This window comes from Hyla sarda, chromosome 8 (genome assembly GCF_029499605.1).
Source record: "Hyla sarda isolate aHylSar1 chromosome 8, aHylSar1.hap1, whole genome shotgun sequence".
Classification (NCBI taxonomy): Eukaryota; Metazoa; Chordata; class Amphibia; order Anura; family Hylidae; genus Hyla; species Hyla sarda.
Genome location: NC_079196.1, coordinates 219,395,846 through 219,413,053, shown reverse-complemented (window position 1 = coordinate 219,413,053; position 17,208 = coordinate 219,395,846). Strand labels below are relative to the sequence as shown.

Sequence of the window (17,208 nt, the reverse complement as noted above, 5' to 3'; positions counted from 1 at the left end):
ATCTACAGACCCATGTGAAGATTGTTTTTTTTGCCACCAATTGTACTTTGTAATGACATCACTCATTTCACTACAAAATAAAAAATGTAAAAAGACCAAAAATATGAAATTATGAATATATATATATATATAATAAAAAAAATATATATAATTTTTTTTTTTCATTTACGTTATTCTCCAAGCGTTATTATTTTATATATTTTTAATAGTTCAGTAATACCAAATATGTATGTTTTATTTTGTTTACATCATGAAATTTTCGGAAAAGGTTAGTTAGAAAGGGGTTATTTAAACATAACACTTTAATAAAAAAAATTAAAAAATTTCACTGGAGTGCTTTCCAGAGTGTGCCGTTGGCTGTCCGGGCATGCTGGCAGTTGTAGTTTTGCAACAGCTGGAGACACGCTTTGGAAAACACTGCTTTAATGTGTAGAATCCCATAGAAGGACATGATAGCAGGTGTTCCCCTTTAAGGAGCGGACATGCCTGTAGTGATTGCATGACTCTGCCACGTTCTAATGGACGCAGATAATTCACGATAAACTATAACGGTTCCGTGATTAGGATAATGTTCCGCACGTTTCACGGCTCCATTAATAGAAGTGGTAAGTGGAATTTTCTGCGGTCCGGATATCTGGCAAACTACATCCAACTTGGAAATGTGCGGTGTAATCAACCGTGAAGCAGAGAAGAGAATACAATTAAAAAAACTCTGCATGATGGGAGTAGTAGTTTTGCAGCAGTAAGAAAACATAAGGGAATTGGTGCGGAAACAGATTACTTGTAGACTGCTTGTTCACCTGATTTCCTATTGGTTGTTTATTTTGTTATATATATATATATATATATATATATATATATATATATATATATATATATATATATATGTGTGTGTCTGTATATATAGTATATATGTGTGTGTGTGTCTGTGTGTGTGTGTGTGTAAGTATATATATATATATATATATATATATATGTGTGTGTGTGTGTATGTATATATATATATATATATATATATTTATATATATACACACATATATATTATATATACAGACACACACACATATATACACAGACGGACATACACGCGCATATATATATATATATATATATATATATATGTGTGTGTGTGTCTGTGTATATATAGTATATATGTGTGTGTGTGTCTGTGTGTGTGTGTGTGTAAGTATATATATATATATATATATATATATATATATATATATATATATATGTGTGTGTGTATATATATATATATATATATATATATATATATATATATATACACACATATATATTATATATACAGACACACACACATATATACACAGACGGACATACACGCGCATATATATATATATATATATATATATATGTGTGTGTGTGTATATATTAATCTATATAATTTTATTCTACATTTATTTTCTTATAGTCATGCACATGCTAATATCTTATTACTATATTATTTCCTCTCTCCCTTATACCAGAGAAGTGATGAGTACTCCAGTCACATGTCTGCGCAGGAGAGAGAAGGTCGGCCTCGTCGTGGACATCCTAAGCCTGACCACATCCAACCACAATGGCTTTCCTGTGGTGGAGAATAGTGGGAACACTGGTCAGGTGAGCAGCGTGCAGTATTCTTATGCTTCATGCCAGAGTGAGCTGCAGAAAACCTAGCCAGCACTGTGAAGAGGGGGTGGTCATAGTAGTGCCGACCATACCACGCTTGGGTTCAGTGCATACACTATAGTGCAGCGAGTTCTGTTCATCAGAAAAGGGCTTGTGCATGGAATTTCACTAAGCTTGATAGACTCGCCTCGGTAACTGTACCGCCCAGCGTGGCCGGCATCATATTTATAACCTGTAAGAAAAGGTAAAGGAGTACTCCGGTGGTAAACTTATTTTTAAATCAACTGATGCCAGAAAGTAAAACAGATTTGTAAATGACTTCTATTAAAAAATCTTAATCCTTCCAGTACTTATTAGCTGCTGAATATTAGGAAGAAAATTATTTTCTTTTTGAATTTCTTTCCAGTCTGACCACAGTGCTCTCTGCTGACACCTCTGTCCATGTCAGGAACTGTCCAGAGTAGAAGAAAATCCCCATAGAAAACCTCTCCTGCTCTGGACAATTCCTAAAATGGACAGAGGTGTCAGCAGAGAGCAGTGTGATCGTGACAGAAAATAAATCCCAAAAGAAAAGAACTTCCTGTGTCGCATACAGCAGCTGATAAGTACTGGAAGGATTAAGAAAGTTTAATAGAAGTAATTTACAAATCTGTTTAACTTTCTGGCATCAGTTGATTTAAAAAAAAAAAAAGGTTTCCACCGGAGTACCCCTTTAACGACGCAGGACATATATTTACGTCCTGCGCCGGCTCCCGCTATATGAAGCGGGATCGTGCCGCGATCCCGCATCATATCGCGTCGGTCCCTGCGCTCATCAACGGCCGGGACCCGCGGCTAATACCACACATCGCCGATCGCGGCGATGTGCGGTATTAACCGCCGCTTCTAAAGCGAAACTGAAAGTGACCCGGCTGCTCAGTCGGGCTGTTCGGGACCGCCGCGGTGAAATCGCGGCGTCCCGAACAGCTGACCGGACACCGGGAGGGCCCTTACCTGCCTCCTCGGTGTCCGATCGGCGAATGACTGCTCCGTGCCTGAGATCCAGGCAGGAGCAGTCAAGCGCCGATAACACTGATCACAGGCGTGTTAATACACACCTGTGATCTGTGTAAGAGATCAGTGTGTGCAGTGTTATAGGTCCCTATGGGATAACAATGATCAGTATAAGAGATCAGTGTGTGCAGTGTTATAGGTCCCTATGGGATAACAATGATCAGTATAAGAGATCAGTGTGTGCAGTGTTATAGGTCCCTATGGGATAATAATGATCAGTATAAGAGATCAGTGTGTGCAGTGTTATAGGTCCCTATGGGATAACAATGATCAGTATAAGAGATCAGTGTGTGCAGTGTTATAGGTCCCTATGGGATAATAATGATCAGTATAAGAGATCAGTGTGTGCAGTGTTATAGGTCCCTATGGGATAATAATGATCAGTATAAGAGATCAGTGTGTGCAGTGTTATAGGTCCCTATGGGACCTATAACACTGAAAAAAAAGAAAGAAAAAAAAGTGTTAAAGGTCATTTAACCCCTTCCCTAATAAGTTTGAATCACCCCCCTTTTCCCATAAAAAAAAATAAAACAGTGTAAAAAAAAAAAATAAATAAACATGTGGTATCGCCGCGTGCGTAAATGTCCGAACTATAAAAATATATCATTAATTAAACCGCACGGTCAATGGCGTGTGCGCAAAAAAATTCCAAAGTCCAAAAAAGCGTATTTTGGTCACTTTTTATACCATTAAAAAAGGAATAAAAAGTGATCAAAAAGTCTGATCAAAACAAAAATCATACCGATAAAAACTTCAGATCACGGCACAAAAAATGAGCCCTCATACCGCCCCGTACGTGGAAAAATAAAAAAGTTATAGGGGTCAGAAGATGACATTTTTAAACGTATACATTTTCCTGCATGTAGTTATGATTTTTTCCAGAAGTGCGACAAAATCAAACCTATATAAGTAGGGGATCATTTTAACCGTATGGACCTACAGAATACTGATAAGGCGTAATTTTTACTGAAATATGCACTGCGTAGAAACAGAAGCCCCCAAAAGTTACAAAATTGCGTTTTTTCTTGGATTTTGTCGCACAATGATTTTTTTTCCGTTTCGCCGTGCATTTTTGGGTAAAATGACTAATGTCACTGCAAAGTAGAATTGGCGATGCAAAAAATAAGCCATAATATGGATTTTTAGGTGGAAAATTGAAAGGGTTATGATTTTTAAAAGGTGAGGAGGAAAAAACGAAAGTGCAAAAACTGAAAAACCCTGAGTCCTTAAGGGGTTAATGTTATGGTGAAGGTGCAGATATTAGTAAACTTTTCCTTCCATCTTTCTTGCAGCCGCCTCGGTTATGTGGATTGATCCTAAGATCGCAGCTGATTGTGCTCCTGAAACACAAGGTACGAATACTTAGCCCAGTGTTACCCAACCAGGGTGCCTCCAGCTGTTGCAAAACTACAACTCCCAGCATGCCCGGACAGCCAACGGCTGTCCGGGCATGCTGGGAGTTATAGTTTTGCAACAGCTGGAGGCACCCTGGTTGGGAAACAGTGACTTAGTCAATAGCCGTGAATTGCAGGACTGTCCAGCAGATTGGGCTCCAAAATAGGCAGGATCAATAAAAAGTTGTATTAAAGGGGTGTGTCTTATAGTTTTGGGGGTGGAGTTATAGGAGGATGCTGTTTGGATGGCGCTGATATCAATGATGTCCCCACGTGATAATCAACAGTTATGCTGACATCTAGTGGCCAGTGTGAAAATTACAATACAGTTCACTCACTTTTACATAAAAGATCTAATTTATTTTTTTAATAAATGTATTTTATAAATACATTTTTCATTAATGTTTCTTTTTCTCCTTATTGTTTTTCTTTCAAGTGCTTTAGAGTTAATCTGTATTGTAATATTGAGACACCACTAAATTGGGGTTTGGTCATTGTCCAATGATACTGAGGTCATTGTCCTCTCTGTGAGTTTTTTTTTTTTTTTTTAAAGATTTTTGTCGAGCGGGAAAATCTGATTCACATCCAAGGACGCTTAAAGTTGAAAGATTTCCGGGATGCTTATCCCCGCTTTCCCCCGATCCAGTCCATACACGTGTCCCAGGATGAGCGGGAATGTCTGATGGACCTGACGGAGTTCATGAACCCCACCCCCTACACCGTACCCCAGGTATCCCATCTGCACGGTCCCTCCTGTATCATGTGATCTGGGTGATGATCTCATACATGACCTTTGATTTACAGGAGGCCTCATTGCCGCGGGTCTTCAAGTTATTCCGAGCGCTCGGCCTCCGGCACCTGGTGGTTGTGGACAATCAGAACAGGGTGAGTGTCCCCAGATGTCAGTCTTCTGGTCTATGTGAGATCGTGGAGCATTGTGTCTCCTCTCTGTACAATTAGGACCCATGAACAATATGGCATTTTGCTACCTCTTCAGTGTCTCTAGGTTCTTGTTGTCCCTTTTATTTACTGACGGACATTATGGTTGGTCTGCTCTTCCTTTCCTGATGTCTTTTTCTTTCATTCTCAGCCTCCTTTTGCCCTTTGCTTTTTACTGCATTGTTTTGGCCCCACACCCCCTCCCCATTGTACTGCCCCCCCCATTGTACCTGCCCCCTCCCTCTTGCTCACTTTATTTCGCATGCTCTCTCTTCAGCCCCCACCTGCCGCTTTCAGTTTACTTGCTTTTTTGCTCCATTTCCTGATGTATATTGCCTGTGGTCTTTGCCTCCTCTTTGCTTTTAACCCTTAGTGTTCTTGACTTCTCCATGGCTTGGCTCATGTTCTCCCAACCCCCTTCCTATTACCTGCTTTATTTTGCTTACTCCCTTTTCAAGTGAGCATGGTAGATTAAAAATACCCTTCTTTATTTATATTTGACTTTAAAATACAATCTGTGCAGAGAAACAAGTCCAATGTCTGCATTCAGACGTTCTTACTCATGGCTTCTCTTTTCCCTTACCCTCCTTCTTGTCTTTGCAATCCCTTACCCTTGTCCCCTCACCTAGTCTCTGCTCTTCCCTTCTCTACTTACACACTGTCTCGTCTTCCCTGCTCTACTTACACACGGTCTCGTCTTCCCCTCCTCTACACTGTCTCATCTTCCTCTCCTCTAATTACTTGCTGTCTCGTCTTCCCCTCCTCTACTTACACGTTGTCTCGTCTTCCCCTCCTCTACTTACACGCTGTCTCGTCTTCCCCTCCTCTACTTACACGCTGTCTCGTCTTCCCCTCCTCTACTTACACGCTGTCTCGTCTTCCCCTCCTCTACTTACACGCTGTCTCGTCTTCCCCTCCTCTACTTACACGCTGTCTCGTCTTCCCCTCCTCTACTTACACGCTGTCTCGTCTTCCCCTCCTCTACTTACACGCTGTCTCGTCTTCCCCTCCTCTACTTACACGCTGTCTCGTCTTCCCCTCCTCTACTTACACGCTGTCTCGTCTTCCCCCTCCTCCTTGCCCAACACATTTCACCAGGTTTTTTGCATTGCCTGCACTCTGACCCCCCCCCCCCTTGTCCGCTGCTTTTTTTAGCTTAGTTTTTTTTGGCCCCTGCCCATTTTGCTTGTGTTCTCCCACTTTTTACCTGCACTCTCAACCCCTTTCCACCATTGCCTGGCACTTTGAAGCCCTTTACCCCCCCCCGCCCTCTGCTTTTGGCTTACATTCTTGTCCCCTCACCTCTTGCCTGTTTGGTGGGGAGGCCCCTTTCATACTGCCATGTCTCCCTGTCGAGATGGGCCGTTAAAGTCTCTTATTTTTTTTGTGTGTGTGACTTTAATGGCCGTTTTCGTGACAGGGAGCAACGGGCAACAACGGGTCCCGGTGTCTCCCATTTACCTATGGGAATAGTGGGAGTAAAAGACGGCTCTTGCAGTAATTTTTCTCCCCGGCTTCGCTGACGCCCGTCACACTGCTGTGTCACAACATCAGTGTAAAAGTAGCCTACGAATTTTGGTGCTCTTGATAACTTTCAGTGCAGTAGAAATGTTTTTGTCCCCTTCTCCAGATCTGTGCCTGCACACAATCCTGTCTCTGAGCTCTACAGGCAGTTCTTTCCTCCTCATTGATTGACGTTTTCTATCCATTACTGATACACTTTATTTGCCCGCTTCATCATTTTGCCTGCCCTCTCTACACCCTCCATTGCCGCCTCCTCATGCTTTGCCGGTGTCCTCATATTCCTTTCTGTACATGCTGCATGTAATTGCACTCTTGCCCCACACACGCCTGCTGCATTTCTCCTGTGCAGTCCCCTTCCACATACCCGCTGTGTTTCACCTGCACTCTCATCCAATATGCCCACTGTTTCACCTGCACTCTCATCCAATATGCCCACTGTTTCACCTGCACCTTCGCCCCATACACGCCTGCTGCATTTCATCCCACTCATTCGTATTTTCTATTCCTCCCACATGCCTGCTGTGTTTTGCATGCTCTCACTCCCCCCCACATGACCTGTGTTTCACTTGCCCTCTTCCCCCCACGTCTGCTGCATTTCCCCTGCACATTCACCCTCCACATGCCCGCTGTGTATCACCTGCACTCTCCCCTCCACATGCCCCCTTTGTTTCTCCTGCACCCTCTCCCCCCCACATGCCCGCTGTGTATCACCTGCACTCTTGCCCCCTCCACATGCCCGCTATGTATCACCTTCACTCTTGCCCCCACATGCCTGCCGTGTATCACCTGCACCCTCGCCCCCCCCACATGCCCGCTGTGTATCACCTGCACTCTTGCCCCTCCACATGCCTGCTGCATTTCCCCTGCACCCTCTCCCCCATATACCCACTGCGTTTCATCCCCCTCACTCGTATCTCCCATTCCTCCCGCAGGTTGTCGGTCTGGTCACCAGAAAAGATCTCGCCCGTTATCGTATCGGGAAACACGGCCTGGAGGAGATGTGCCTGGCGCAGACGTGATGCGGCACCTCGCTGCCATTTTATATTCCTCTCCTTTCCTTGGACAATTCAGCGGTTCTGAGAACTCTGCGTACGCCCCGAGAACCGGATTTTGCGCTGGAGACCACCTTTTGCTCCTGGAGCGAAGTCTTCTCTTCTTCACATCAAAACGAGCGGCCTCTTATTAACCCTTAGTGGTTAGAAGCTCCTGAGCCAGCCGTAAAATGTACGCAGCACCGGTTTAATCCTGTAGGCGGCGCTTCTCTTTGACCAATATGCAAGCACACTATCCTACGGATGTCCCCCTATTACTTTACAATATAAACACCCATAATGCTCCATAACTACTTTACTATCCTCCTTCACTGACATGTTTGATGTGTGTTCTACTCCAGTCACTCCCAAAGCTGCACCCAGAATTCCATTATCTTTTATCTCTCAGGTTGCATACTTCATATAGAGCATGCTCTGCTGTGTTGCATGCTGGGATATGTAGTGTTTTTGCCATAAAAAAATAAACTACATTTCCCATAAGGCATTGCATTAAGGTTTAGTAAAAATATCGCAAATGCGCTGTAAGATTAGGGTTGTGTCTGACAGCACATGACTGACCAATTTAGGGTAGCGTCGCGGGTGCAGCTTTGGGTGTGAATGGAGTATAACATATACTGTACAATGATGGACTGGAACAGTGGCCTTTCTGCTGTCGGTAAACTACAACTCCCAGCATGCCCTGACAGCCTGCGGCTGTCAGGGCATGCTGGGAGTTGTAGTTTACCGACGGCAGAAAGGCCACAGGTTACACAGTATTACTCTAGAGCACTACAACTACCAGCATGCCCTATCAACAACTAGCAGTCCGGGCAAGCTGGGAGTTGTAGTGCTGGTTGGGAAACGCTGCTCTACACTGACTTGCCTTTCAGCCCAAAATGCCGCTGTCTCAAAGGCCGGTGCACAATTACTGGACGATATCTCTTTAAAAAAAAAAATAATAATAATTTTAATATATTAGAAGTAAATTAACATTTTTTTTTTTGCAGCCTCAGGATCACATGATTGCGCTCTCGTGTACCGCGGCGTCTGTATCGGGACGATTTTCGCTCCTGTGAGTTGTTTACACTGGGATTACATGGAAGCGAAAGAGGACAGGGAAGCACAAATTGCGCATTATTAAAGGGGTATTCCAGGAAAAAACTTTTTTTTATTTTTTAGATCAACTGGCTCCAGAAAGTTAAACAGATTTGTAAATTACTTCTGTTAAAAAATCTTAATCCTTTCAGTACTTATGAGCTTCTGAAGTTAAGGTTGTTCTTTTCTGTCTAAATCCTCTCTGATGACACGTGTCTCGGGAACCGCCCAGTTTAGAAGCAAATCCCCATAGCAAACCTCTTCTAAACTGGGCGTTTCCCGAGACACGTGTCATCAGAGATCACTTAGACAGAAAAGAACAACCTTAACTTCAGAAGCTCTTAAGTACTGAAAGGATTAAGATATTTTTTAATAGAAGTAATTTACAAATCTGTTTAACTTTCTGGAGCCTGTTGAGATATATATATATAAAAAAGTTTTTTCCTGGATAACCCCTTTAAGCCTTTAAGAGAGCAGAGCATTATGGGAAAATTAGGGGCTGTACGGCCTTACCCAGCCGAGGGCGAAGCTGCATTTAAACTGGCGTCACTTATATGTTCTTTTATATTTTTGTTTTATTCTATACACTTTTTGGTTTAGATTGCCGGCTGCGAGTGAGGGAAAAAAAAGCAAAAAAATAAATTTAATAAAATAAAAATAAAAAAATAAATATGTAATAAAAAATTAGCCAAAAAACTTAATTTAATTTTTGAATTACATTATTTTTTTCTCTTAATTTTATTATATTTTATTTCTTAAGGTAGGTTAAAATAAAGGCATCCCTAAGCTTGTCCATATGGGTTGGCGATAGCTTTCACCAATTGGCATCACCAAAATTTGGGGGTGGTTTGAATATTTAATTATGCCCCTGTGCCCCCTCCCCAGACTGTAGTATTAAACTAGATACATTTTAATACTTGCTGATTTGCTTTTTTTTTTTACCTAGAAACACCGCATTGCTTTAAGAATTATTAAAGAGCCCATTTTGACCAATCAGATGAAAAATTAAAAATTTAGGCCCCACCCCTGAGGGCTTTCATTTTTTTTTTTTTTCCCCCTAAACTCAATAGCTGAATAATTTTGACCAATAAAACTCAAAGCTTTGAAATAAGGCAGGTTAATACATGGCATGGGGATATCTTTGTGCACCCATGATTCCTATACCAATCAGCATCAATACTTGGCATACCAAAAAGGAATTGGAATACTTAATAACGTCCCTGTGGAAAGTGCCCCATGCCAATACTGCAGTATTTAAAGGGGTATTCCGGTGGAAATGTTTTTTGTTAAAATTAACTGGTGCAAGAAAGTTTAAACGGATTTGTAAATTACTTCTATTTAAAAATCTTAATCCTTCCATTACTTAGCTGCTGTATGCTCCACAGGAAGTTCTTTTTGAATTTTTCAGTCTGTCCACAGTGCTCTCTGCTGACACCTCTCAATGTCAGGAACTGTCCAGAGTAGGAGCAAATCCCCATAGCAAACTTATCCTGCTCCGGACAGTTCCTAAAATGGACAGCGGTGTCAGAAGAGAGCTCTGTGGTCAGACAGAAAAGAGATAAATAAAAAATGAAAAAAAGAACTTCCTGTGGAGCATACAGCAGCTGATAAGTACTGGAAGGGTTAAGTTTTTTTTTTTATATAGAAGTAATTTACAAATCTGTATAACTTCCTGGCACCAGTTGATTAAAAAAAAAAACTTGTTTTCCACCGGAGTACCCCTTTAACCTAAAAATAATACTACTCGCCGATCAGTTCTTTCCCTAAAAACCTCAGTGCTCCTCGATGAATTAATAAAGAGCCTATTTTGACCAATCAGATTCAAAGATTTTTTAAAAAAAGGCCCCACAATCCAGTTGCCCCACCCCTAAAAGCTTTCTTTTTTTTTATAAACGCAATAGTTGGATCATTTTAACCAATCAAGCTCCATGGTTTTAAAATGAGGCTCCTCCAATCCGTTGCTCCGCCCCCGAGGATCTTTGTCACTCCTCTACACACGTTTTCTTGTATTCCAGCACCTTACAGAACCTGGACTATTAAGAAAATTTGTTTGTATGTCATAGTTAATCTTGAATATATACATGTACATTTGTTTTGGTCCCCACCCCCAATACGTGTAGCACTGGTGATGCCGCGTTACACCGAAACACCAGCTTTCCAGGACCAGCAGCAGGGACCCTCACAATAGTTTCACCAAGTGACCACTTACTCTAGAAACCAAATACTGTACAATTCCTGACAGGGTGTGTTTTCTATTAGAGTCCCCCGCCCCGGTATGTGCGAGTGAGTGTGGACGGGTGTGCGTAGACGAATGCTCGTATGGAAGGTGCGCTGCTTTTGAAATTTAAAAGTGCAATTTTTTTTAATGGATTCTGTTCTAAAAATGTGCTGCTGTATGAATAAACCATTTAGTTCGCCTGTGACTAGTCAGTACTTATTTTCGTTTTGTATTCTGACCATCAGGTGGCGCTGTGTCTTAGGTTTTGGTGCTGGTAGCCAAGAAGGTGCTCTAAATGGCTCCCTCTAGTGGTGGGTGTATTGTATAGATCAATGGTCTCCAAACTGTGGACCTCCAGCTGTTGCAAAACTACAACTTCCAGCATGCCCGGACAGCCTTTGGCTGTCCGGGCATGCTGGGAGTTGTAGTTTTGAAAAAGCTGAGGGTCCACAGTTTGAATTACACTACACTACAGTGACCAGCAGGTTTTGTTTCTTAAAGGAAATCTATTATTCCGTGTACACATGTGGCGTTTAATTATCGAAGCGCTGGAATTTGACGCTTTTTTTTTTTTTTGCCGAAGTTACTGTAAAAAAATAAACGCTATTATTTTGCAGCAATTTGCAGTGTGATTGTGCATTTTTGCAAATTGCAGTAAAATTGCACTATTTTTAATGCGATTCTGTTTAATAGTCCTGCCTTATATATTAGGAGGTGTTCCCAAGCCCCTGAAGTGCTGAGGTCCGGTTGGCCTCCTCGCTCCCCCTCCCATCCCTGTTCCTGCTTGATTGACAGTCAGCTGGAAGCCGAGCCTTGTTTCCACATCTCAATCCTGCTCAAAATGTCATTGTATTTCAACTTCCCGATCCTTTTTGTTTTTGAGGAGATAGGCCTCTGCTAGAGCATGGTTTCCCAACCAGTGTGCCTCCAGCTGTGGCAAAACTACAACTCCCAGCATGTCCGGACAGCCTTTGGCTGTCCAGGCATGCTGGAAGTTGTAGTTTTGCCACAGCTGGAGGCACACTGGTTGGGAAACACTGTGCTAGAGGAATCTGACAGTGGCCTTCTTCTTTCTATTGAGAACACATGCACGCACAGTCAAACCGAGCGAGCATGTGTAGAGAAAAGAACAGAAGAGAGAGCAATAATCTGAATGAGCCTGTGTGCATGACCATCTTAAAGGGGTACTCAAAACTGTTAAGGATACAAGCTATATTTCAAAATAACTCACAGATACAGAATTTTTTTTCAAAACTTTATTAAGCAAAATATATTCTGACTATTTATGTACAGAGCTCAGTATATAACACGGATGGGTGTACATTTTTTCCTTACGTGTAGTACCACCTATCACCTATAGAGGCCTACATTTATAAGCCTGTTGTATATGTATAATTTGATGGGGGGGTTGCAAATGACACAGGGGAAAGCAGTTATCTACTTCGAGACCCATTGCCTGGGGGTTTATGACAGTACTGTAGACCTTGTACCTAAATTATGGGGAAAGTGCAGGACCTGGGCAACAGCTGTCTATTGGTGATCTTTGACCATCTTGGTTCGGGCAGGGCTTCCCCATTATGGTTTGGTTTCTTGGAAACTAGTTAGAGGTTCTATATTTGACATGGTGGAGTTGTAGGAGTTCCTCAATGAGGGAATATTTTTTGTCGTAGTCTCCTCTATGGTTAAAAGTAAGGAAACTAGTGAGTTGTGGCCATCCTAGATGTCTAATTCTTTTACACCATTTGGGCACCAGATTTGGTCCATGTTCTACAAAGCAGATGGAGGAATAATGCAGATACTAAGCATCATCTAATCAAGAAAGTCTTTGCTTCTCTTAAAATATTTCAAAATCTGTGCTCTCCAATATTGAGATTGAGGGATGGTATTGGGCAGGTGATGGGCAGTGCCTGGTTTCCTCCGGACATGATGCTGCCCCCACCATGATCACTGTAGGGATGGTATTGGACAGGTGATGGGCAGTGCCTGGTTTCCTCCAGACATGATGCTGCCCCCACCATGATCACTGTAGGGATGGTATTGGGCAGGTGATGGGCAGTGCCTGGTTCCCTCCAGACATGATGCTGCCCCCACCGTGATCACTGTAGGGATGGTATTGGGCAGGTGATGGGCAGTACCTGGTTTCCCCCAGACATGATGCGGCCCCCACCATGATCGCTGTAGGGATGGTATTGGGCAGGTGATGGGCAGTGCCTGGTTTCCCCCAGACATGATGCGGCCCCCACCATGATCACTGTATGGATGGTATTGGGCAGGTGATGGGCAGTGCCTGGTTTCCCCCAGACATGATGCTGCCCCCACCATGATCACTGTAGGGATGGTATTGTGCAGGTGATGGGCAGTGCCTGGTTTCCCCCCAGACATGATGCTGCCCCCACCATGATCACTGTAGGGATGGTATTGGGCAGGTGATGGGCAGTACCTGGTTTCCTCCAGACATGATGCTGCCCCCACCATGATCACTGTAGGGATGGTATTGGGCAGGTGATGGGCAGTACCTGGTTTCCTCCAGACATGATGCTGACCCCACCATGATCACTGTAGGGATGGTATTGGGCAGGTGATGGGCAGTGCCTGGTTTCCCCCAGACATGATGCTGCCCCCACCATGATCACTGGAGGGATGGTATTGGGCAGGTGATGGGCAGTGCCTGGTTTCCCCCCAGACATGATGCTGCCCCCACCATGATCTCTGTAGGGATGGTGATGGGCAGTACCTGGTTTCCTCCAGACATGATGCTGCCCCCACCATGATCACTGTAGGGATGGTATTGGGCAGGTGATAGGCAGTGCCTGGTTTCCTCCAGACATGATGCTATTAATATATATATAACATTGACCTATCTGCCGAATTCGCTCATGAGGTCCCTTCCAGCGCAGTGTAATTCATGATGAGTGTCCGACGTCCAGTTTTCCAGGAGGTCACTGAAGTCAGGGGTGTTGGTGTTCAGAATGCAGGTTGGGACGGGGGATGGTTCCTTCCAGAAGGACAGGGGTAACATCCGTCTGTGCATGGGCACAATATGGGCATATTTGCGATCTAGTCTGTGTAACCTGGCATCCTTACCCACTGGCACTTTTTGCCTCGTATACTTTCGAAGACCAAAGTCAAAGAGCTCAGTGAGAGGACCCAGCTTTTTGGGATCTTCCTTGGTGCAGATGGTCTTTAATACCTTATGGTCTATCTCTGCACAAGGGGTGAGGGAGCGGAAGAAGTCATCTCTATCATGGTCTTTGCTTTGTGCCATCTTCATCAAGTCTTGATAGTATAACTCCTGCCCTCCATACATTCGAGGGGTGAAGTAGTCTTCATAAATATTACAAGAGTCTGGATCTTCCTCCTTGGTCTTCTGCCCAAAATATCTTTGAATATCATTGCTGATGAGCTCCGAAAACCTGAGGAGCTGCTCGGTCATCGCTGTAGGACTTTCTTCTGAGGAGGCATCATGGCTGCTCACATCACTGACGGATCTGATGTCTTGCTCTTCTCCGTAGGATAAGTTTTCCATCTCATCTTCTTCCACCATGTCGTCGTCCTCTTCTGAGGAGTCTTGGAAGTCCACATCCTGGGTTAGAGCCGGGAATAGGAATGAATGTTGGAACGGTGGAGGCAACTTGAATTCTGAGAGGTTTCTTATGACGCCTGCTGCCATTGTGTCTACAGAGGTGCTAAAAGGAGAAATAAAATTGGTTTAGTGGAGTCTTCACCTTGAGGTGTAGGTTTCCCATATTTCCCCCATGTATTGAGTTTGTCCCATCACTGTTAAAGGGGTATTCTGGCTTTATATATCTTATCCCCTATCTAAAGGATAGGGCATAAGATGTATGATTGCAGGGGTCCTGCCGCTGGGGACCCCCGCGATCTCTGCGCAGCCCCTGGCATTCTGTGCTGGGCACATGAGGTCATGCCAACGCCCACTATTAACATCACGCCACGCCCCTAAATTCATGTCTATGGGAGGGGTCGTCACGCCCCCTCCAATAGACATGAATGGAGGGGGTGTAACCTGAAGCTAATGGACCCCAGTAACTTCCAAAGCCCAATGGTTGTCTAATCACACCCAAAAAATATGACAAATCTAGAGGTGGTAAAGCTTTACCAAATTTCTTAGTGGTTTTTCAAGATAGGAAAAACATTTCCTAAATTGGTTTTAGCGGTAATGTGTACAGGTACGAAATTGCTTTAGCAAGGTAACCAAAGACTGGCAGAGACCATTGGAGTAGCAGCACTGAAACAGCAGGTGATTTTAGTGATGGTTTTTGCTATTTTTTGTTTTTCTCTATTAAAGGGGACCTGTCAGCAGGTGTTTTGGGTATAAAGTAAGGGCAGAGCTGCATAGAGCTTTTGACCCTGAATCCGTACATACCTCTTATTAGTTAATTGACCTCTCCAGTACTGAGATGCGGGTGTTTAAAAAAAAAATGCAAATTAGGTGTTGGAGACCCCTGGGCATTCTCTATGGCCTCTAGATTAAAGGGGAGAAGCGGGGGATTACGGTACAGACAAGTGCCTGTGAATTAGGGGGTAGAAGAGGTGACCAGAGGGGAGTGACTAACTGGAGAAGGGGCCGAACCGTGCTGGACTCTAGAGGCCAAGGGAAACAACCAGTGGACTCCAAAAGCCAAATTTGCATATCTTTTTAAACTGTGATATCTCTTGCACTGGAGAGGCCAATTAACTAATGAGAGGTATGCGCGGATTCAGGGTCCAAAGGCCTATATTGCTACGACTTTACTTTATATCCTAAAAACCTGCGAACTGATCAGCTCTAAGTCAATTTTCTTCTGATCTCAAGAAACCACAGGAAATCCAGGAAAACTAAGTCAAATTTTAGGGGTATGACTAGTTTTGTAGTATTGTTTTCCATACTGCTCAAATTTATCTAGAATAAAAATCTAAACTAACTTCAACCCCTTCCCTCTTTGGCGATTTTTCATTTTTACATTTTTCACCTTAAATTCCGTATAAGGGGCGGTATGAGGACTCATTTTTTGTGCCATGATCTGAAGTTTTCATCTGTACCTTTTTTGTTTTGAGCAGACTTTTTGATCACTTTTTATTCATTTTCTTATGGTATAAAAAGTGACCAAAAATATGCAATTTTGGACTTTGGAAGTATTTTTTACATGTACGCCATTGACCGTGCGGTTTAATTTACAATATATTTTTATAGTCCGTGACGATGCCATATAGTTTTTGGTTGTTTTTTTTAACGGGAAAAGGGGGGTGATTCAAGCTTTTATTAGGGAAGGGGTTAAATTACATTTATTAACATATTTAATTTTCACTTTTTTGCAGTGTTATAGCCCCCTCTAGTGTCTATAACATTGCACACACTGATTTCCTTCACTGATCACTGTCATGCAAAAGCATGGCATTGATCAGTGTTATCGCTGCTGGATCTCAGGTACGGAGCAGTCATTCGGCAATCGGACAGCAAGGAGGCAGGTAGGGATCCTTCTCCTGTCCTGCAAGCTATTTGGGATGTCGCAATTTCACCGCAGCGGTCCAGAACAGCACCACTGAGCTAACCGGCAATGTTTACTTTCGTTTTAGATGTGGCGATCAAGTTTGATCGCCACGTCTAAAGGGTTAAAGGGGTAGTCCAGTGGTGAAAAACGTATCCCTTATCCTAAGGATAGGGGATAAGTTTGAGATCGCGGGGGGTCCGACCGCTGGGGCCCCCTGCGATCTCTCTGTACGGGGGCCAGGCTCTCCGGCCAGATAGCGGGTGTCGACCACCGCACGAAGCGGTGGCCGACACGCCCCCTCAATACATCTCTATGGCAGAGCCGGAGATTGACGAAGGCAGCGCTTCGGCTCTGCCATAGAGTTGTATTGAGGGGGCGTGTCGGCTGCCGCTTCGTGCGGAGGTTAACACGCCCCCTTCCTGCGGGCTGTCGGGGCTCCGTACAGGAGATCGCAGGGGGCCCCAGCGGTCGGACCCCCCGCAATCTCAAACTTATCCCCTATCCTTAGGATAGGGGATAAGTTGTTGACCACTGGGTCACCACTGGACTACTCCTTTAATGCTGGACATCAGCCCGATTGTTGCCTATAGCAACCGGGACCCACCGGATATGATGTGCACTCAGCTGCTGAGCGCGCGTCATAACTCGGGAGCCGCAGATGGACGTTAAAGAACTTCCATTTGCGGCAAAGGGGTCAATAAACAATCTTTTGTTCTGTGTCTAAGCTCCTATGCAGGCCTATGTGTCTTCTTGGTTATATAAACCATGTTACAAACCATGTGTAGCAGGATCCTGCAGTTGGGTTAGGGTCTATTCACATGGCAGAATTTCCACCT

The 17,208-nt window shown here is 43.6% G+C and overlaps 2 protein-coding genes across 5 annotated transcripts in view; one reads left to right on the top strand and one right to left on the bottom strand.

Moving 5' to 3' along the window:
* CLCN7 (chloride voltage-gated channel 7) overlaps positions 1-8,770 on the top strand; it is a 48,157-nt gene extending 39,387 nt beyond the window's left edge. For all 4 annotated transcript variants that reach the window (XM_056537101.1, XM_056537104.1, XM_056537103.1 and 1 more), the window contains exons 21-25: positions 1,488-1,620; positions 3,975-4,034; positions 4,630-4,806; positions 4,881-4,961; positions 7,472-8,770. In XM_056537101.1, coding sequence (XP_056393076.1) covers positions 1,488-1,620; positions 3,975-4,034; positions 4,630-4,806; positions 4,881-4,961; positions 7,472-7,558 — 538 coding nt within the window. In that variant the 3' untranslated portion in view covers positions 7,559-8,770. The remainder of the gene's footprint in view (positions 1-1,487; positions 1,621-3,974; positions 4,035-4,629; positions 4,807-4,880; positions 4,962-7,471) is intronic.
* A 4,720-nt stretch (positions 8,771-13,490) lies between these two features.
* PERCC1 (proline and glutamate rich with coiled coil 1) lies at positions 13,491-14,762 on the bottom strand. Its single transcript, XM_056535814.1, has one exon. The coding sequence runs from the start codon at positions 14,551-14,553 to the stop codon at positions 13,741-13,743; it is 813 nt and encodes a 270-aa protein (XP_056391789.1). The 5' UTR covers positions 14,554-14,762; the 3' UTR covers positions 13,491-13,740.
* Between the last annotated feature and the right edge of the window lie 2,446 nt (positions 14,763-17,208).